Source organism: Pogoniulus pusillus, chromosome 34 (genome assembly GCF_015220805.1).
Source record: "Pogoniulus pusillus isolate bPogPus1 chromosome 34, bPogPus1.pri, whole genome shotgun sequence".
Lineage (NCBI taxonomy): Eukaryota > Metazoa > Chordata > Aves > Piciformes > Lybiidae > Pogoniulus > Pogoniulus pusillus.
In genome coordinates this window covers 11,737,996-11,758,203 of record NC_087297.1, presented here as the reverse complement: position 1 = coordinate 11,758,203, position 20,208 = coordinate 11,737,996, and the positions used below count along the sequence as shown (strand labels likewise).

Below are 20,208 nucleotides of genomic sequence, written 5' to 3'. Positions count from 1 at the left end.
GAGCCACTCCCCAGCCAGGCAGAACTTACCCTGATTTTTAGTGTAAGCCAGGACTAACCAGAATTTCTCAGAACTGCAGAATCAAGCTGCAGTTGGGTAGGTTTAGACTGGATATTAGGAAAAAAAACTTCCCAGCAAGAGTGGTCAGGCACTGGAATGGGCTGCCCAGAGAGGTGGTTGAGTCACCAAGCCTGGATGTGATTAAAAGTGGTTTGGATGTGGTGCTTGCGGCTATGGTTTAGGGTTCAGCTTGTAGATCTGGGGTATAAGTTGGACTTGGTAATCCTGAGGGGCTTTTCCAAGCTGAATGTTTCTGTGATTCTGTGGATGGTTGGGGTTGGGGGTGACCTCTGGGGATCATCAAGTCCAGCCTCCCTATAAGCAAGGCCACCAAGGCCAGGATCACATCCAGGCGGGTTTTTAATATCTCTAGAGAAGAGACTTCCCAACCTAGTAAAGTACTGTAAGGGTCCCAGAGCACTGGAACAGGCTCCCCAGAGAGGTTGAGGAGTCTCCTTCTCTGGAGACTTTCAAGGCCTGTCTGGATGCATCCCTCTGTGATCTGTGCTAGATTGTGTGGTCCTGCTCTGATAGGGGGGTTGAACTTGATGATCTCCTTGGGTCCCTTCCAACCCATCACTTCTGTGATCCTCTCTGAGCAGCCTGGTCCAGTCCTCTGTCACCCTCAAAGTAATGGAACTTTTCCCTATGTTCTGTTATGTCCCAAAACCAGCATGAGGGTCATCAACTCATTTGTATGCTGACCTAAGCAGTGGGCATCTTCAAAAGCACAACATCATGCAGACAGTAAGAGCTTAAACTGTTGTCTTTAGAGGATATGCCAATGTCCTTACAAGGATGAATCTAGGTGAGCTGACCAAGCTTAATCTGCAGGGACTGTTCTGGCCAATACAAAGCAGAGCATCAAAAACCTTTCCCCATCCAGTAAGGTTTTTTTTTTAACTATAATGAGCTTCTATTACATTACCATGGTAGTGATGGTGTTCAGTTGACTGTTAGTGACTTTCCAGAAGACTCAAGGAAAGAGGACAAGGCAATGCATTAAGTGAACCTGCTAGATGTAGAGGTAGGAAATAATTGGAGCCCCCAACACAAACAGGACATGGAAGTGTTGGAGCAAGTCCAGAGGAGGCCACCAGGATGCTGAGAGGGCTGCAGCAGCTCTGCTATGAGGACAGGCTGAGAGAGTTGGGGCAGTGCAGCCTGGAGAAGAGAAGGCTTTGAGGAGACTTTGGAGTGGCCTTCCAGGATCTGAAGGCTGGGTAGGGACTACTGACAAGGTCTTGTAGTGACAGGGTGAGGAGGAATGGGGAGATTGAAACTGGATGTCAGTCAATTCTTTGCAGTGAGGGTGGTGAGACACTGACAAAGGCTGCCCAGGGAGGTTGTGGAACACAGAATCACCCAAGGTGATCTTCGATTGGGTGATTCTGTGCTCCACAACCTCCCTGGAGGAGTTCAAGGCCAGGTTGGATGAGACCTTGAGCAACCTCTTCTAGTGGGTGGGAGGTGTCCCTGCCTATGACGGGGCAGTTAGAACTGGCTGAGCTCTGTGATCCCTTCCCACCTAAACCATTCTAAGATCCCATGAATTAAATGTTTGTATGATGAAGTTCCTATGAAGCAGTAATGCTTTAGATGGAGATTTACAGGACTGTGGTTAGCTTCATATTATTGAGTTAACCTTGTAAAATATGACTGTTTGAGGGAAAAGTCAGGTCCCGGAGGGCTCTTTCAAATATACCCTGACTGTAGGAGCACAGCAGGAGTGTCTATTTTCTCTCTTTGTGTAATGCAAAATAAAACCCAGTGCAGAAGCAGCAGAGATGTGATCTTTTGCAGATCATTACTCTGTGTAAATTTCTTTGTTCAGCCCCCGTTTGCCAGGCTGGCTGTCGGAACGATTGCCGCGCACGAAGCGCTGGAACTTAGCCTTTCTTCTGTAGGTCAAGCAAAATTCATTTCAGCAGCTGGGAACAGATTGTTGAGTAATATTTTTTTTGGGGGGGTGGGGGTGGTGGTGTTTTAAATTCATTTTCCAAACAGGCAGTACATTTCCCTAATAATCAGCAGCGATTACGACTCAGAAAGCAAATTGCTGCCATTTGTTTGTTTCTTTCTTTAGCAAAGCTGTGGGAGATCAGCCAACACCATATATTTATCTTAATCTGGAGAAGTTACAAGGGTGTGCAGATACAGTTGCACAGCTAAAACCAATCTTCCTCCCCCCCTCTGTCTTTATATTTACAGTTGTAGAAACCTAAGGCTTCTCTGTTTCCATTATAGTATCATAGAATCAGTCAGGGTTGGGTGGGACCACAAAGATCATCTGGTTCCAACCTCTTTGCTGTTAGCAGGGACACCCTACCCTAGATCAGGCTGGCCAGAGCATCATCCAGCCTGGCTTTAAACACCTCCAGGGATGAGGCTTCCACCACCTCCCTGGGCAACTCCTTCCAGGCTCTCAACACTCTCACAGGGAAGAACTTCTTCCTAACATCCAGTCTGATTCTACCCATTTCTAGCTTTGTTCCATTCCCCTCAGTCCCTGGGAAGCAAAACTCTTTAATCCTTTTAGGCAGCCTCTGAGTTTTGCCAGCTTGTATCTGAGGTTTGCTCTGCCTCTGAAAGCAAAGGCTCAGTTGAACAGAAAAATGTTTTGTGAGCACATTCATTATGAAAATGGTGGTGGACTGGATCCTTCCTGCCACTGTGTGTGCTGCCAAGCCCTCTGAATTCTAGGTTCTACTGGGTTTAGTGCATTGCGAGATCAAGAGAGATCACTTCAAGTTTATCCTTTTGGGGAGATGTGCCTGGATGCTTTTCACTTGTGGAATTCCAAAACACAGCCCAAATCTGTAGCAAACAGCTTTGCCCATCGTTTTACCTTTGAACCACTCAGTAAAGTGTGGGGTGGGAGGGGAAGGATGAATAGTCTTTAGTCTCTTCATGGAGGCTTTCTGCAGGTGCTCAAGTTGTGCCTCTGGCTGGAGAAGTGCACAGCAGAGACTCAAAGCTGCAGTTCCATTTTAGGTTGCATTGTGAATCCCAAATGCCCATGGACACAGGAAGTAACCTCTGGTTTATGACTTAAAAATGGTGAAACATAACAGCATTAAAAAGTAACTCTTTCTATTTGTCTCTCTTACTTCAACCCTTCCATTTGGATGTCTTTTAAGCTTTCTCCTGCAATAAGAAAGATTTAAGAGTCAGTCCTGAATAGCTACATGAATGGTCTAGTTGACTGGATAGGGCTGAGTAATAAGGTTGGACTGGATGATCTTGGAGGACTCTTCCAACCTGGTTAATTCTATGATTGGATGATAAATGGAAGATGCCTGCATGACTCCTAACTCTAGCTTTTCAGAAAAGAAAAAAGCAAAGACCACCAAGACACAAACAAAGAAAACCCAAATATGAAGTAGTGAGGAATTCATGACAATATCTGCAAAGAGAAGACTGCTTCCTGAATCTGCCAATGACATGGCTGACAGCAAGGCATTAGCTAGGGTCAGAAGCTGGTTCTCCTCCTGGGAACTTTCCACCCCAAATCTCTCTCTGTGCTTTTCTAGCATCACATTACTGTAGTGCTACGAGGTCCTGCTTAACCCTGCAGATAATCTTTGATCTTACAATCTGGGCAAAACTGAAGCGACTCTCCAAGTTCTTTATTAGGAGATGGTGCACATGCTGCATTTAGAATAGTTTGGTGATTGGAAATGGCACAGAAATAGCTCCATGCTCCTGAGAAGTTAATTAGCCCAATATGGGATCAAGACTGGAATAATGAGTAACGTTTATTACCCTTAGCAGCTCCATGAGGCCTCTGCAACTGCCCCCAACTGTTTACCTGGGGAAGAGAACCTCTTGGCTGGTCTGAGTTTTGCCATAGACTCACAGAATCAACTAGGTTGGAAGAGACTTCTAAGGTCATCCAGGCCAACCTAGCACCCAGCCCTGGCCAATCAACCAGACCATGGCACCAAGTGCCCCAGCCAGGCTTTGATTCAACACCTCCAGGGAAAGCAACTCCATGACCTCCCTGGGCAGCCCATTCCAATGCCAATCACTCTCTCTGACAACAACTTCCTCCTAACATCCAGCCTAGACCTGCCCTGCCACAGCTTCAGACTGTGTCCCCTTGTGCTGTTGCTGGTTGCCTGGCAGAAGAGCCCAACCCCACCTGGCTATAGCCTCCATTCAAGTAGTTGTAGAGAGCAATGAGGTCTGCCCTGAGCCTCCTCTGCTGCAGGCTGCACACCTCCATCTCCCTCAGCCTCTCCTCACAGGGCTGTGCTCCAGGCCCCTCACCAGCCTTGCTGCACTTCTCTGGACACCTTCCAGTATCTCAGCATCTCTCTTGAATGGAGGAGCTCAGAACTCAACACTGTACTCAAGGTGTGACCTGATCAGTGCTGAGTCCAGGGGCAGAAGAACCTCCCTTGTCCTGCTGGCCACACTGTTCCTGAGCCAGCCCAGGATGCCATTGCCATCATCTCCTCCTTCATTTAACAGAAATGTCTTTCTATATATTCTTTTCTTTCCCAGAGGATTTTATCTCATCTCACAAGTGAAATCCAGTGGAGAGGCCCACACCTGCCTCTCCTTGTCCCTAAAGGGCCCATTTGAAGGCACACCCTGTGCTTCACCCGAGATGCTATGAGGGATATTGTTTCCTGAGTACTGCTGGGTGCTTAAAGGGAGTTTCAAAGTTGAAATAATGTTTTCTTTAAAATATTTGATGCTTATTATTTCACTCTTGGAGCAGTATGTGGAGCAAAACCTGTTTACCTAGAAAGACTTTAGGGAGACGCATGAGACACGCTGCTGATATGCAAAAACCAAACCCAGATTAATTTACCAATGTAACACTCTTTGTTTTTAGGTATACAAAAAGAAAACTGAAGCTGCCAAGAAGGAATATCTGAAGCAGTTAGCTGCCTACAGAGCAAGCCTTGTATCCAAGGTAACACGTAATGTATATCCACACACACATACAGAGTGACATACTGCAAAGCATTTTCAGTTCCATAGTATTTAGTGCAAATAGCCTTGTTTGTTACCACCTCAACATTAGGTTTAAGGTGCAAATGCTCACTGAAAAGTCATCTCTCCATGAAAAGATATCCCTTGGCTACTGGTCATAGAGACAGCACTGCTCCAGACTGGGAGTGTGTGTTGGTTTGAGGCTAATTGGAGTATTTCAATGAGAGAAATTAGATCATTGGTTGTAAAAAGAAGATAATGATGAAGTTTATATCATTCATTGGTTTGCTGAGGAGGATATGAAGCCAAAGTGTAAATAATTTGTCCCATTCTGTTCTGGGACACTGATTCCTTTAGCTCTGGTATCTCCCACTTAACCTTGGCTAGCAGAAAACAACTTAAGCTTTGCTGTTTGGTTTGTTTGTCTGTCTCAGAAGGAAGGAAGAGGGAGAGAGGAAAAAGGCTTTGAGCCTCTTCTGGGCAGTTTCTTTGGCTGTGAGGGAGTTTGGATTTCTGTATTCTTTCTAACTTGTATATAGCTGTAAATACCTGTAAATATATTGTGTATATATGCTTGTAAATATAGAGTTATATATACAAGTATATATATATATATATATATATATATTGTGTGTGTATATATATATGAATAGATTGTGTGTATATATCTATACTTATAAATATGTATAAGTATATATTGTATATATATACACCTATGAATAGATTGTATATATACTTATAAATAGATTGTGTATATATGCTAGTAAATAGATTGTGTATATCTGCTTGTAAACTTTGAATGCCTCTTCTCAAAACAGGATTGTCTTTCTTTTCTAAATCTTCTTCCCTGTGGCTGTTGAATTTATCTTTCAATTTGGGATGTGTTGTCCTCAAGCTGAGGCTGGGCAGGTTTACATTGGATATTAGGAAGAAGGTTTTCATGGAAAGAGTGGTCAGGGACTGGAATGAGCTGCCCAGGGAGGTGGTGGAGTCCCCCAGCCTGGATGTGTTTAAGGGTGGTTTGGCTGTGGTGCTTAGGGCTATGGTTTAAGGTGAATCTTGCAGGGTAGAGTTCTAGGTTGGATTTGGTGATGCTGAGGGGCTTTGCCAGCCTGCATGGTGCTGTGGTTCTGTGAAATAGAGCTTTATCTTGCTTCCAAGCTTTCTGACCTGGTCTGGTAAATTTCAAGAGTGTGGAGGTGTGAGGAGAAGTTCCTAAACCATTACAGAGTATTGTTGCAGCCCGACAGAGGAAGGAGACACTGGAACAGGTTGCTCAGAGAGGTGATAGATGCTCCACCCCTGGAAATGGCTTATGAGGGCATGGCTCATGAGGAGAGGCTGAGGGACCTGGGGCTTTTTAGTCTGGAGAAAAGAAGACTGAGAGGGGATTTGATAAATGTTTATAAGTATCTGAAGGCTGACCAGGAGAGGGGGGGAAAGGCTCTGCTCACTGCTCCCTGGGATAGAACAAGGAGCAACTTCTTTACTGGAAGGGTTGCAGAGCACTGGCACAGGCTGCCAGGAGAGGTTGTGGAGTCTCCTTCTCAGGAGCCTTTCAAGGGCTGTCTGGATGTGTTCCTGTCTGATCTGTGTTAGATAGCATTGTCCTGCTCTGGCAGTGGGGTTGGACTTGCTTGAGGTTCAAAGAGAACCTCACCTGATCTGCTGGACACATTCTTCCTAATACACCCCAGGATCCCATTGGCCTTCTTGGAGGTGTTTAAGGCCAGGCTGGAGGAGGCTGTGGGCAGCCTGCTCTAGGGTAGGGTGTCCCTGGGCATGACAGGGGGGTTGGAACTGGCTGCTCCTTGTGGTGCCTTCCAGCCCTGACTGATTCTGTGATTCTATGGATGTGTAAATATGTCACTTATGCATTAACTCCCATTTAATTTAGCAGTTTCTTTTCTGCAATTTCTCTTTTAAAATCCATATATATATACAAATTATATCTATTATATATTAAATATATATATAGTGTATATTATATATAGTGTATATTATATACATAGTGTATATATAATGTATATTTAGTATATATATAATGTACATTATATAGAGTGAGTGTATATAATATACATTATATAGATTATATATATAAAATCTTTTTTTTATATATATATATATATATATATATGTATATAAACAATACTTTTTGGAAGCAATGAGACTATTGTTGAGCTTGTTCACATGTGTGGCCATTGTGATGCAAAGCCAAAATCCCATTACAAAGCATTATATCTTCTGCTCTGCAGATTGCCATATTGCTTAGAGTACTGACTAAGGCTTTGCATTGTAAACAAGTTGTCTTTAGATTTGCCCTTAGTTGCAACTTTTACTCTTATTCAGGTCCAGAAATGCAGTCTCTGGTATCTGGTAATTTGTACAGCATTACATAAAATGCTGTGAATTGCAATTTTCCTCTTTCATAAAACAAGCACTTTTTTTTTTTAGCTTAACCAGCCCTTTTTTGTCTTTCCCTGGCTGACATCAGAGTTTTGCTGTGTCTTTCAAATATGTATGCATACTTAATACAGATATACATGGGTAAATGTTAAATATTCTCATAGGTTATGTATCAGAGACTCACAGTATGGGTCAGAAGGGACCTTTAGAGGTCATCTAATCTCATAAAGTGCATCTATGTGTGTTTAGATAACAATATGTTCATATTCTGTGTTTAATATGCATAATGTATATGTGCATATGAGCAAGACCTATATGTGTTTGTGATGGTTTGGGTGTTCCCTGCCCTCCCCTTTAGAAATCACCCAGACTGGACTCAGCCAGCTCTGGAAATATGACTGAAGCTTATATTTACAGCTAGCACAATAGACAAGCAGATATTTACAGTATATACAGTTATAGACAGAGATAAATAAGGTAAAAGGTAATACAGAAACACAACAGCCCTCCCAGAAACCTGAGTCCTCAGGAGGGGCTCCCAACCGCCCCTTCACCTTCCCCCTACTCCTCTCAACCTTACCCCAGTCCCAAGGAAGAATGGAGGTTAGGAAGCAAAGTGGCTTAGTCCAAAATGGAGGGTGAGGTTAGAGAGTAAGATGCAGCTCAGCCAGCAGCCCAAGCGAGAGTGGTTATCTATGTTTTCATTTCTTGTTCCTATACATCTCAGCAAGACTATGAGTGAAGTAGACATCACCACTCTTTTCCTTTTACAGCCTGCAATCTAGTCCTTCTCACCAAAACATTCTAACCTGCTTCAAACTAGCACAGTGTTAAACACAGAAAGACAACTTTAGCTGTTTGAATAGTTTAAAGAACCTCTTTTCCCTGCTTTGTTCTCTCAATGAATCTTTAATTCTCTCCGTGTAGTGACACAACTCCGAGTTTCATGCAGACATATTTTAGCAGCTATGGCTGAAGCTAAAACCTCTCAGCAAGGAGAATATTATTCAAATTCCAACTGCTCAGGCATATTTCAAAACTCTGACGTTGTGCTGTGTCCTCATTTGACATTGCTGCAAGTGCATTGGACGTTTTGGAGTCTTGTGGACAGTGCAAATCCTTTGGACGTGGAAAACTGCTTCTTGAAGTGTATGGCAGATGTAGGCTTCCCAACCCATCACCTTGCAATTATCTTCCATATAAAAACTAAAGGTCATCTCTAGTAAGGCTGACGTTGCCTTAGTGCCACTAGCAGAGCAATTTGTAACCAGAGAGTTTTCAGGCACCCAAAATAGCTCTTACACTCCCTGTCTTGTAACACAATTGAACAGCTGAAGGAACTGGAGTCTTTTAAGACTGCAGTGAATAGACATGGAAAAGTTTCAGCTGCTTGGAGCTTCCATGCTCCTGTGATAGCTCTTCATGCTTACTGTCATACCTCTTGTGTTCTTTCTGAAATGATTGTGGTGCAATCAGAAATTCTCAAGGGATGATAAAGAGAATTGTGGCCATGCAAGTATGTGATGTGTCTGAGAATGATGAAACTGAGAGCAGTCCTGCAGAAAAGGATTTGGGAGTTCTGGTGGATGAGAAGCTGGACATCTCTTGCAGCCCAGAGGGCAAATGGCAGCCTGGGCTGCATCCAAAGCAGGATGGCCAGGAGATGGAGAGAGGAGATTCTGCTCTGGTGAGACCTCACCTGGACTACTGCATCCATCTCTGGAGCCCTCAACACAGGAAGGACATGGACCTCATGGACTGGTTCCAGAGGAGGGCCATGAAAACAATCAGAAGTCTGGAGCACCTCTGCTATCAGGTTAGGCTGAGGAAGTGGCTGAGGTTGTTCAGCCTGAAGAAGGCTCTGGGGAGACCTAACAGCAGCCTTCCAGTACCTAAAGGGGGCTACAAGAAGGCTGCAGAGGGATTGTTTGCAAGAGACTGCAGTGACAGGATGAGAGGCAATGCTTTGAAATTAGAGAAGATTAAGATTGGATGCTAGGAACAAGTTCTGCACCATGAGGGTGGTGGAACACTGAAACAGGTTGCCCAGACAGGTAGTTGAGGCCCCATCCCTGGAGATGTTCAAGGTAAGGTTTGACAAGGCTCTGAGTAACCTTCTCTAGTGGAGAATGTCCCTGCTGAGTGCAGGGGGATTGGACTGGATGACCTTTGGAGGCCCCTTCCCACCCAAACCATCCTGTGATTCAGGAAACAAACACATATAGCTACAAAACAACTGTTTAACCTGATGGCAACACAAACCAGGCCACCTTCTTTTCAATCTACTGCAGATGAAAATGTAGAGCAAACTATATTTAAGTTAATGCCATGAATTTGATTTGAGGCTAAATCAAGCTTTACATTCAGCAGTGTGAAAACCAAGAGATGCTCTCACATAGCTGCTGCCAGAAATGACAGAAACGTCTTGAGCTTGAGAGAAGCCAGGTTTTGATTTGGAGAGGAGCTGTGTTTGTTTTTGAAGTGAGTTAATAAAAGTAGATTTCACTATTAGCCTAGTGCTTCCATTTGGGGAATTAAAACACTTGTATCAAATTAAAGTTGCATATCCTTTATCACATGTACTCAGGTTACATTCATAAAACATCCATTTTTACTTAGAGACCCTGGATGAATCCATGACAATCCCCTATAGAGGGTGACAAAAAATGTATATTTAGATTTGAAGATGTTCCTCTGAGCCACCTCAGATAATTATAGATGACAACCCATGGCTTACTCCTTTGTTCTGGAACATCAAGAACGTGTCAAAAAGCTTTCTGAACTCTCCAGAGTCCCAGATGTTGTTATTGCAATAGGTGACTGGAATTAACAAAATATGAAACGTCATTTGCTAAGAGCCTCCTGTGGCTTAGGTTGGGAGGCAGCTCTCCTGCAGAGATGAGGATGAGTTCTCTGCCAGAGTGGGTAGAGTTAAGTCAAAGGAATCTCTAAAGGAGTTGAAGAGCAGGAAAGAGAAAATGCTGCTGCAGAGAAGTTATTCTCTTATAGACAGCTTCGCAGGAGTATTAATTAAATGGCTGAGCCCATGTAGGCGAGAAGAAGAGATTCCTCTCCTGTGAGGACAGACTGGAAGAGTTGGGGCTGTGCAACCTGGAGAAGAGCAAGCTCCCAGGTGACCTTCTTGTGGCCTTCCAGGATCTGAAGTGGGCTACAAAAACGCTGGGGAGGGACTTTTTAGGCTATCAGGGAGCAACAGGACTGGGGGGAATGGAGCCAGGCTGGAGGTGGGTAGGTTCATACTGGACATGAGGAGGAAGTTGTTGAGCAGGAGAGTGGTGAGAGGCTGGAATGGGTTGCCCAGGGAGGTGGTTGAGGCCCCATCCCTGGAGGTGTTTCAGGCCAGGCTGGATGATGCTGTGGGCAGCCTGATCTACGGATGGGTGTCCCTGCCCATGACAGGGGGGTTGGAACTGGCTGATCCTTGTGCTTCCTTCCAACCCTGACTGATTCTATGATTCTTCTCAAGGACAGGCTTGGGGTTGGAAGTGACCTAAAATGTCAAAAACGTTAAAACCAGAAAGGATTATGTGAACAGAGAAAAGCTGAGAGAAGGAATAAACAATTCAAGATGTTACTTCCACCAAAGAGACAGCAAAGACAGCAGATGCAAAGTTAAGCTTAGGTAAGCTTTGTAGGAGCAGCATAAATATTCAGCCAATTTCCTTCTACCTGCCTCTTTAGTGTCACACTACTGGAGACAGCTGATTTAAAGCTGAGTCAGGCTTGCTTAAGTTTGATCACAGCCTGGACCTTCCTGGTACCAGCTGTGACACAATCACTGCTGCTACTTCACCGTAACCTTCATCTTGGTCAGAGAGCCCAAGAAGGGTTGGATTCCTCAGCACGGCTCCAGGATGGACTCCAGTCTGTGGGCATGCACAGGGCATCACCAAGAAAAGGGATGGTGAGGCAGCTATGGAAGCTTCTGACACACAATGCCTGGGGAACCTGAATTGAGTTAAAACTCTTTCCTAGGCCTTGAAATGCTCACACAAGACACGTTCTTGGCTGAGCAGAGAGGATGCCAAAACATCTGTTTCTCATTTCAAGAGCAGCACCTGCTTCTCATTCCAAAGCAAGCTACCCTCTGCCTCTGGGGAACAGCAAATCTCCTGAGGATGGAATAGGTTGTGTTTACCCACAAGCAAAGTTCTTTGCACTGACAGAAAGTTTCTGCTGGCTGTATTAACCATAAGGCTCACGTCCTAGGTCTTGAGGAGCTTTCTCAGCATGTATTTAAAGGACAACTACCTGAAGGGAGGTTGCAGCCAGCTGGCATTGGTCTTTTCTGCCAGGCAACCCAGGCTTGACAGAACAAGAGGACACAGTCTCAAGCTGTGCAGGGCAGGTTTAGGCTGGATGTTGGGAAGAAATTCTTCACAGTAAGAGTGATTGGCATTGGAATAGGCTGCCTGGGGAGGTGGTGGAGTCATCATCCCTGGAGGTGTTTAAGAGGAGGCTGGATGAGGCACTTAGTGCCATGCTTTAGTTAATTAGAAGGTGCTGGGTGATAGGTTGGACTCGATGATCTCAAAGGTCTTTTGCAACCTGGTTAATTCTGTGATTCAAGAACATTTACTGACTGTTCTGAGTATCCTGGATAGATTTACTGAACATTTGATTAGAAGGGAGAGCTTAATTGTTGTTGTTCATAAAACACTTTGAGCATGTCTGATCTTGACTGAAATTATATTGCTCCAACTGAAAGGCTTTGATCATTATAATCAAATAATGACATATTGGTGGTCCTGCTCTAGTTGGTGGGGGGAGGATGGACTAGATGATCTTTCAGGGTCCCTTCTGACTCATAACATTCTGTGATTAACTTATTTTGTGAAATCAATAGAATAAGAAATAAGAAAGACTAAGGAAAAGACAGCTTTTTTTTATCATCCTTCTCTGTAATTAGCAGGTTTCTTTGAGACAACACTGATTTTATATTCCAAACAGCTAAGCACTGCTTACCAGAATGAAATTATTGCAAAACATTTCTTTCGTTTCCATATGTTATGGTATCATGTGCTGCAGGAGGTAAAGCTGAATATAAAGCTTATATACATCATGTAAATTGAAGATACTCATGTGTATGTATACAGAGAGTCATAGAATCAGTCAGGGGTGGAAGGGACCACAAAGATCAGCCAGTTCCAACCCCCCTGCCATGGGCAGGGACACCCTACCCTAGACCAGGCTGGCCACAGCCTCATCCAGCCTGGCCTGAAACACCTCCCTGGGCAACCCAACCACTCTCATGCTGAAGAATTCCTCCTCATGTCCAGTCTGAATCTCTCCACCTCCAGCTTTGCTCCATTCCCCCCAGTCCTGTCACTCTTTGATATCTAAATGTTCTACTCGGTAGCCCCAAGCGAGGGTAGGATCCTCCAGTTTCTAAGTATGCTTCTGAGGAACTGCAGGTCCAAAAGCAGTGGTCAGGAATTGGCAATGATGATTCCCAGCCTCTGCTGCCCAGGTTTTCACGAGCAATGGATTAGGACATTAGTACTGAAGCAGCAGCGTTGGGCTCCGATCCGAGTTCCCTTTCACTGCATCGGGGCCATTCTTACCCTTACAGTCCTAGGCGGAGGCAGGAGTCCAATCCCACTGCCCACCACTGCCTAACTGTGATATTCTTTCACCCTCTAGCGGTGGGTCCACACTGATGAGAGAAGTGAGCACAGCTTTTCTCACTGCGTGTGCCCAGTAAAGACCTCGGGGTTGGGTAGGGGACAGCAACCTTCACTATGTAGTGGCCTGTGTGTGCGGAGTCAGAGCTTTGATTCCGCTGCCTGTACCTGTGCGTGAGTTGCGTCCTACAGCTTCGAGCCAAGCCTTAGAGATGTGCATTGTTTGTGTTGCTTTGGGCAGATTAATTCACTCAGAAGGGGGTTGCTCAATTATTTGTCTGCTCTTCTCCTTGAAAAAGGCAAGAGAAAACTGAGTGAATTCCAACCTGCAAGGCTAGGGAACTGTGCATTCAGAGCTTCTATTGGCTAACCAGATCTCTTCTTTCTTAACTCCTGGGTTTAGGCGCAGTAAAAACCCTCTCTGAGACTGTCTGGCGCTGCTCTGGACATGTGCAGTGCTCATTCAAATCTGTGAAATCAGTAATTGTGCCTGAAATGATAGCGTGACCCATGCATCATATTCCACAGTAAAGCAGCATAACAAAGCCAAGACATTTGACATCATCCATTGGCTTCACTTAAAAAAGGCTGTGTTTCTGACCCAGCTGCAGAAGGAGTTGAAAGTGCAGCACGCCGGAGAACAGCCTTTAACGGGTTCATTTATCAAGATCCCCAGGAACTGATAATATTGCTATGTCTTACACTGCCAGTGGACAATTTGGCTTTAGATCATATCTGATTTAAAGCATCTTAAATAACAGCTTTCTTCTGAAAGTGAAGATGTGTGGCTTTCACCAGATCCAGGAGGTAGTGAAAGATACAGAAGGCTCCTCAATAGCTTGAGATGACTAGGACTGTCCCTTTTGATCACTTTGCAGATGCTCTTCTCAGAGGTAAAGCAAGTGTTATTCATCTCTGGCCCAAAGCTGTGCTATTCCTCTTAAAATAATTTGGTATTTGAGGTATTGAATGAAACTATCTCATCTCTCTGTAATTTTATCAGTGTGCACCTACCACTTACATGTGACCTTGGAATCACTCAGTAATTAAAGTGCTTCACTCTACCTTTGTTACAGAGGTGTATGGCAGCATCTTTGTAGTCACAGATGAAATATGAGTATGTAGCAGTATGGCAAATAGTGCTGCAGAGGATTTTGATACCTCCTCATCAGGAGGAACTCTTAAACCTATTAGCCCTTCAAGACTTCAGGAGGAATTATCCCAGGCTGGATCAGCTCTGTCACAGAAAGGTGAGCTGCTCTCTTGAGGGGACGAGGAAAACTTCAGGTTTCTCAAGAAGAACACAGTACACAGCTCCTGAAACATGTAAAGAGCCCCTCCACTGCAGAGGAGTGTCCTGACCATGCTGCTGCTTGGCAAACTTTCCAAACCTCTGAAATGTTGGCAAACCTGTGTAGTCTTTGCTCCCACACTCACAAGTGTCCTAAAAACACAACTGAAGAGACAGTGGGAAAGTATTTCTCATGCTGTGATGAGTTCAGGCTTTTAGAAAGAATAGCAAAACCCAGGCAGATCTGGCAGCTATTTCAGGTTTTATCACTTACTCTCTGTGGGGTTTTATGCCTGTACTTGAGCCCTGCAGGTGTGCACAATACCTGCTGCATGTGTGTGCACCCGCACCAGAGCAGAGCCGAGCAGATCCATACAGGCAGAGATTCGCTGGGTCACATTCACCTAACTGCCCTCAGCTTAGTGAAGAAAAAAATGAGAGCTGCAGCTGCATTTAGAGAAAATAAAGAGTTTCCCATGAGGACAGACTGAGGGAGTTGGGGCTGTTCAGTCTGGAGAGGAGAAGGCTTCCAGGTGACATTATTGTGACCTTTCAGTATCTTAATGTGGCTACAAGAAAGCTGGGGAGGGACTTTTTAGGTCAGGTAGTGATAGGACAGAGGGGAATGGAACAAAGCTGGAAATGGGGAGATTTAGACTGGATGTTAGGAAGAAGATCTTCAGCATGAGGGTGCTGAGAGCCTAGAACAGGTTTTTCAGGAAGGTGGTGGAAGCCTCATCCCTGGAGGTGTGTAAGACCAGGCTGGGTGAGGCTGTGGGCAGCCTTATCTAGTATGAGGTGTCCCTGCCCATGGCAGGGGGGTTGGAACTGGCTGATCCTTGTGGTCCCTTCCAACCCTGACTGTTTCTATGATTCTAAAGTTACCTTGCTTATCTTTCTCGTGGCACATAACGACAGCATCAGCAGCTGGTTGGGGATGGCTCATCCTTCAGAAGGAATAGAAAGAGACTTCACTGACCCTGGAGTGCTGAGAGGAAGAGGAAACTTACTGTGACTTGTAAACTGAGCAAACATGACATGGAGGTCATAGAATAAGGGCATATATGCATCTTTCAGCCCTTGTTGTGACAAAGTGACTGCTTGCTCCAGAGGGACATTTCTGCTGGTTTTCTTTTTCCAGCATGTTTCACCTTTCACTGGCTGTTAATCCCATTAGGACTTAGCTGCAAATTATGATTCCCACCTCTTAGCTCATGGGAGTTAATTCCTAACTTGTTTTCATAGTTTATTTGAGCACTCAGAGTTAGCACTCATGAAGGAGGAAGAAAAGAAGGGTATGGAAACCAACTGAAACTGAGCTTAAAGCAGATGAAACAAGTTGTAAATGTTAGAACAAAGAATGGTCAGAAGGTGGGGAAAAACAAGGGTATGGAAACCAACTGAAATTGAGTTTGAACCAGATGAGACAAGTTATAAATGTAAGAACAAAGAATATGATTAAAACAAACCTTCATTAGTGGAAGGATTTTGTTAACAGCAGCTCTAAGAAATCTTGGCAGACCACAACGTTTTTGGAGGTCTGTGCATTTCCTGATGTCCTACCCAATATTCTTCCAGCTTTACTAAGATGGATTTGATTTACTCAGACAGCAGTTTTAAAGCCAGAATTTTTTGAATGGGATTAATAAAGGAAGTTTTGCTAACAGTGAAAAAGATTCAGAATGTTCTTATTTTTTCTGACTATGTGGCCTGTGAAACATGTCTGATACAGGTGTGGATAGCATCCCAGCACAGAATGCCTCAAGGAAAGAAAGGCATTGGCACAGCAACTGGTGTGTTTCTTCAGTGCAGTAGAGCAGCTGTGGGTGGGGGTTAGCCCCTTCATCGTGTTAGCTGATAAAGCCCTGTTAGCAGTTACCAATGCATGTGGTAAAGGACACTGTAAGTAACTCTTCTCCCTGGTTTGCAGGTGGGAAAATGAGACAGTGCCAAAGATCACTGCAGACTTGTGCTGGAACTCACCCTCCTGAATCTCTTTTCAACTAGACCATCAAATCTGAGGACAATAGAAGTGGCTGCTTATGTGAATAAATGTGACAGGCTTGCTTGTCTTTGTTGTGTAGGTTATTAGGTCAGTGATGCCAGCTCCACGTTTGGAAAGAGCTAAATGTCAGGCTAGGCCAGGAGACAGATGAGCTAACTTCTGAACAGTGTTGAAATGTGGAAGGTAAAAGGGATTAATTCTTTTTCTGGTATAATAACTAAGCTCCACATTAAGGACAATGTGATGGTCCAGATTTGTGTTTTCCCAGGGCTCTTCGAGGAGTGGAACTGCAGCATTTTGTAGCTTCTAATTAATGTCTGGTTTTCATTCTTCTCAACAGAGCTACAGTGAACCTGTCGATGTCAAAGCCTCCCCACAGCCTCAGATGATGAATTCAAAGCAGTCGGTGTTCCATGGCCCCACTCAGGCTCACTCTGCACTGTACCTCAGTTCCCACTACCACCAACAACCAGGAATGAGTCCTCACATCACTGCCATGCATGCCAATATCCCCAGGAACATAGCACCTAAACCCAACAACCAAATGCCAGTGACTGTTTCCATAGCAAACATGGCTGTGTCCCCACCACCTCCTCTTCAGATCAGTCCCCCCCTGCACCAGCATCTCAACATCCAGCAGCACCAACCAATCTCAATGCAGCAGTCCCTTGGGAACCAGCTACCCATGCAGGTCCAGTCTGCTTTACATTCACCTACCATGCAGCAGGTAAGTTTCAGCTTTTCAGTGGTCTGGGGAATTACTTTTCTGGGGGGGAAGGGGGATAGTGAGGAGAAGTCAGCATAGTGAGGAAGGTTTAGAGCCATTGGGTTAGCTTTGATTTTGCAGAGTTACAAAACTGTAGCAGTATGGGTCTGAGGGCTTAGACTTTCAACAGCAAGAGTAAGTGAATGAGTTTATGCAGATGATGGAGGACTTCAGTAGAACTGTTTGTGCTAACCATGATGATCGTAACATTCTTCAGAAGACCATCCCTGCCTCCCCTGCCCAATCCAGGAGGTGTGCCTCAAACAGAAGTGTCCACAGCTCTATCTGCAATAAGTGAAATGTTCCATCTTTGGGAAGCACATTTTACAAACAAAAGGCAGGCATGTCTGGGGAAAAAAAATTGCTGTTTGTTATCCTTGTGCTGACTGTGACATGGAACAGTTGGAGGGAACATGAAGAAACACAGGTTGTGTTGAACATGCTGAAGTGAAGATGAGGATGTTAGTTTATGCTGCACTCATCGCTTCCTTTGGCTAGGCAGAACCTTTTTTAACTGGAAATAAGTGTCTGTCCACACTGTCCCCATGCAGTGGTTTTTGGTTTTTCATTGTCAGTATTTCCAGAGAATCATAGAATCACAGAATGGTTATGGGTTTGAAGGGACCTTTAAAGGTCATCTAGGCCAACTGGCCTGCAGTCAGCAGGGACGTCTTCAACTAGGTCAGGTCACTCAGGGCCCCAGACAACCTGATGGGCAATGGTTCTGGGGATGAGGTTTTACCACCTCTCTGAGCAACCTCAGCCAGCGTTTCACCCTAGGGGAGGTCTAGGCTGGATGTTAGGAGGAAGTTGTTGGCAGAGAGAGTGATTGGCATTGGAATGGGCTGCCCAGGGAGGTGGTGGAGTCGCTGTGCCTGGAGGTGTTGAAGCAAAGCCTGGATGAGGCACTTAGTGCCATGGTCTGGTTGATTGGACAGGGCTGGGTGCTAGGTTGGGCTGGATGAGCTTGGAGGTCTCTTCCAACCTGCTTTATTCTATTCTATGGGCAAGGTTTTATTCCCTCCCAAATGCACCCAGTCCCTTGTTAAGAAGTTCTTTTAAGTAGCCCTGTTGGAAGCATCTTCTCTGCTGCTCAAAATCCTTCACCCAAGCATTGGTGGGATTAGAGGGAATGGCACAAAGCTAGAAATGGGTAAATTCAGACTGGGTGTTAGGAAGTTCTTCCCCATGAAGGTGATGAGAACCTGGAGCAGGTTGCCCAGGGAGGTGGCAGAAGCCTCATCCCTAGAGGTGTTTAAGGCCAGGCTGGATGAGGCTCTGGCCAGCCTGATCTAGTGTGAGGTGTCCCTGCCCCTGGCAAAGATGACTGAACTAGATGATCTTTGTGGTCCCTTCCAACCCTGACTGATTCTATGATACTATAATGGAAACAGAGAAGCCTTAGGTTTCTACATTGGATATACAAAGACAGAGGCAGGGAGGTTGGAACTAGATGGTGCTTGTGGTCTCTTCCAACCCTGACTGATTCTGTGATTCTCTGATGAGCTCCATGACAATCTCTGTCCCACCTGTCCACAGGTAGAGGAAGCAAACCTAGATTTATTAGACTGGATACCTGATCTAGTTGAGGATGCCCCTGCTGATTGCAGGGTGGGTTGGACTAGATGACCTTCAGCGGTCCCTTCCAACCCAGACCATTCTCTGATTCTCTGATTATTAATGTCTAGCAACCACACCTGCAAGTGTGTGCACAACAAAGCAGCAGAAGCTGAATGCATGTCACATCTGATTGTGTTTTCTTTGTTAAGTAATAACTCCTTTCAGTCTGCTTTTAGGTGTTTCTTTCCCTTTGGAAAATAAATGTATATAGCAAACTGATTTCCACAGCCTGCCAAAAATAATAGCCTCTTTTTTCCTTTCTTTCTGGTGTATTTTCTATACAGTAAACTCAGGGACCTGCTGTCCAGATTTCTCCTTCTATTTTGGTGGGGTGTTTTTTTTTAAGCTTTGTCTTCGAATGAGGTCAAGAGAAAAAAAAAAATCATTAATATCTGTCAACTTCCTTTATAACCTTAAGGAAAAATCTTTGTATGATATCACACAGACAGATTTTCAATTTCCTTGTGTAATAAACAGATGCTTTAGGATTTGGATGTAATTTAAAGGTTTAAAATATCACATTGAGATTGATGAATAAATCAGTTGTGGAGACAAAAACATTGATGCCTGTTGAAAATACCTCTCCAGACAAGCAGGAAATGAAATTAGTTCCCAGTAAAGTGTGGAGATGAGGATCACTGTTCAGTGCTGCTGCAGGCTTTTTAGGACTTGCTACAGTGGCACAAGGAAACTGCTAGGGCTACAGAAATCTAATTAAAGAGCAAATGTCCCTCCTGACATCGAATTAATCTTTATCAAGTTCCCTATTTTTATTTTTTTTTTTAATTTCAATCTGGAACAAGAAAATGAAATTTAAAATTCCAGGCAGGTTGCAAAACAGTTGGCACTTTTCTCTGGAGCATTACGATGCAAAAACATTCAGCATTGTTTAATTAGACCTGGAAGCACTCATTTTCTGAGCACTTTTTTGTTTGGTTCATTATTGTTTGGTGAGGGCTTGCAGAAATAATACACAAATATCTACTACAAGCCTGGTACCAGGCTGTCTGCAGCCACTCTTTGGAGCTGTGTTTCCAGAGGTTTGGGGCTTTATTTTTTTTCTTGTTGATGAGAAAGTTATTAAATAGTATATTAATGGTTATTAATTTATTAAATATTAATGTTTTGAATCGTTAATTAAATCGTTGTATATTCTAAATCATTAATATATTTTTATATCGTTTAATAATATCATTTTATTATTATAAACATAATCTAGATTTAGCACAGCCCTGTGAGGAGAGGCTGAGGGAGCTGGGGGTGTGCAGCCTGTGTGGAGGGAGGTGACAGTGTACATGAGAGACACCAGCAGGACAAGAGCCAGAGTATAATGCACCAAGGAAGAGGGATGTGAAGAAGCAAGTGGCATGTTGCATTTGAAGGAAGCTCATTTCCATGGATGGAGGGGCCCATGCAAAGCCTCTCTTGGCTAATGGTAGCATGGCTGACTTTAAACCTGCAGAAAAAA

General features: G+C 44.3%; 1 protein-coding gene and 1 long non-coding RNA gene across 6 annotated transcripts in view; one reads left to right on the top strand and one right to left on the bottom strand.

Moving 5' to 3' along the window:
- Positions 1-20,208, bottom strand: part of LOC135189789 (uncharacterized) — a 122,724-nt gene that overhangs the window by 48,746 nt on the left and 53,770 nt on the right. The window lies entirely within an intron of this gene.
- Positions 1-20,208, top strand: part of TOX (thymocyte selection associated high mobility group box) — a 232,783-nt gene that overhangs the window by 209,258 nt on the left and 3,317 nt on the right. For 2 of the 4 annotated variants that reach the window (XM_064170508.1, XM_064170507.1), the window contains exons 6-7: positions 4,907-4,987; positions 16,695-17,081. In XM_064170508.1, the coding sequence (XP_064026578.1) occupies positions 4,907-4,987; positions 16,695-17,081 (468 nt within the window). Of the gene's footprint in view, positions 1-4,906; positions 4,988-16,694; positions 17,082-17,337; positions 17,538-19,959; positions 20,154-20,208 lie in introns of those variants that run through there. The other 2 variants (XM_064170511.1, XM_064170509.1) reach the window with 2 other exon arrangements.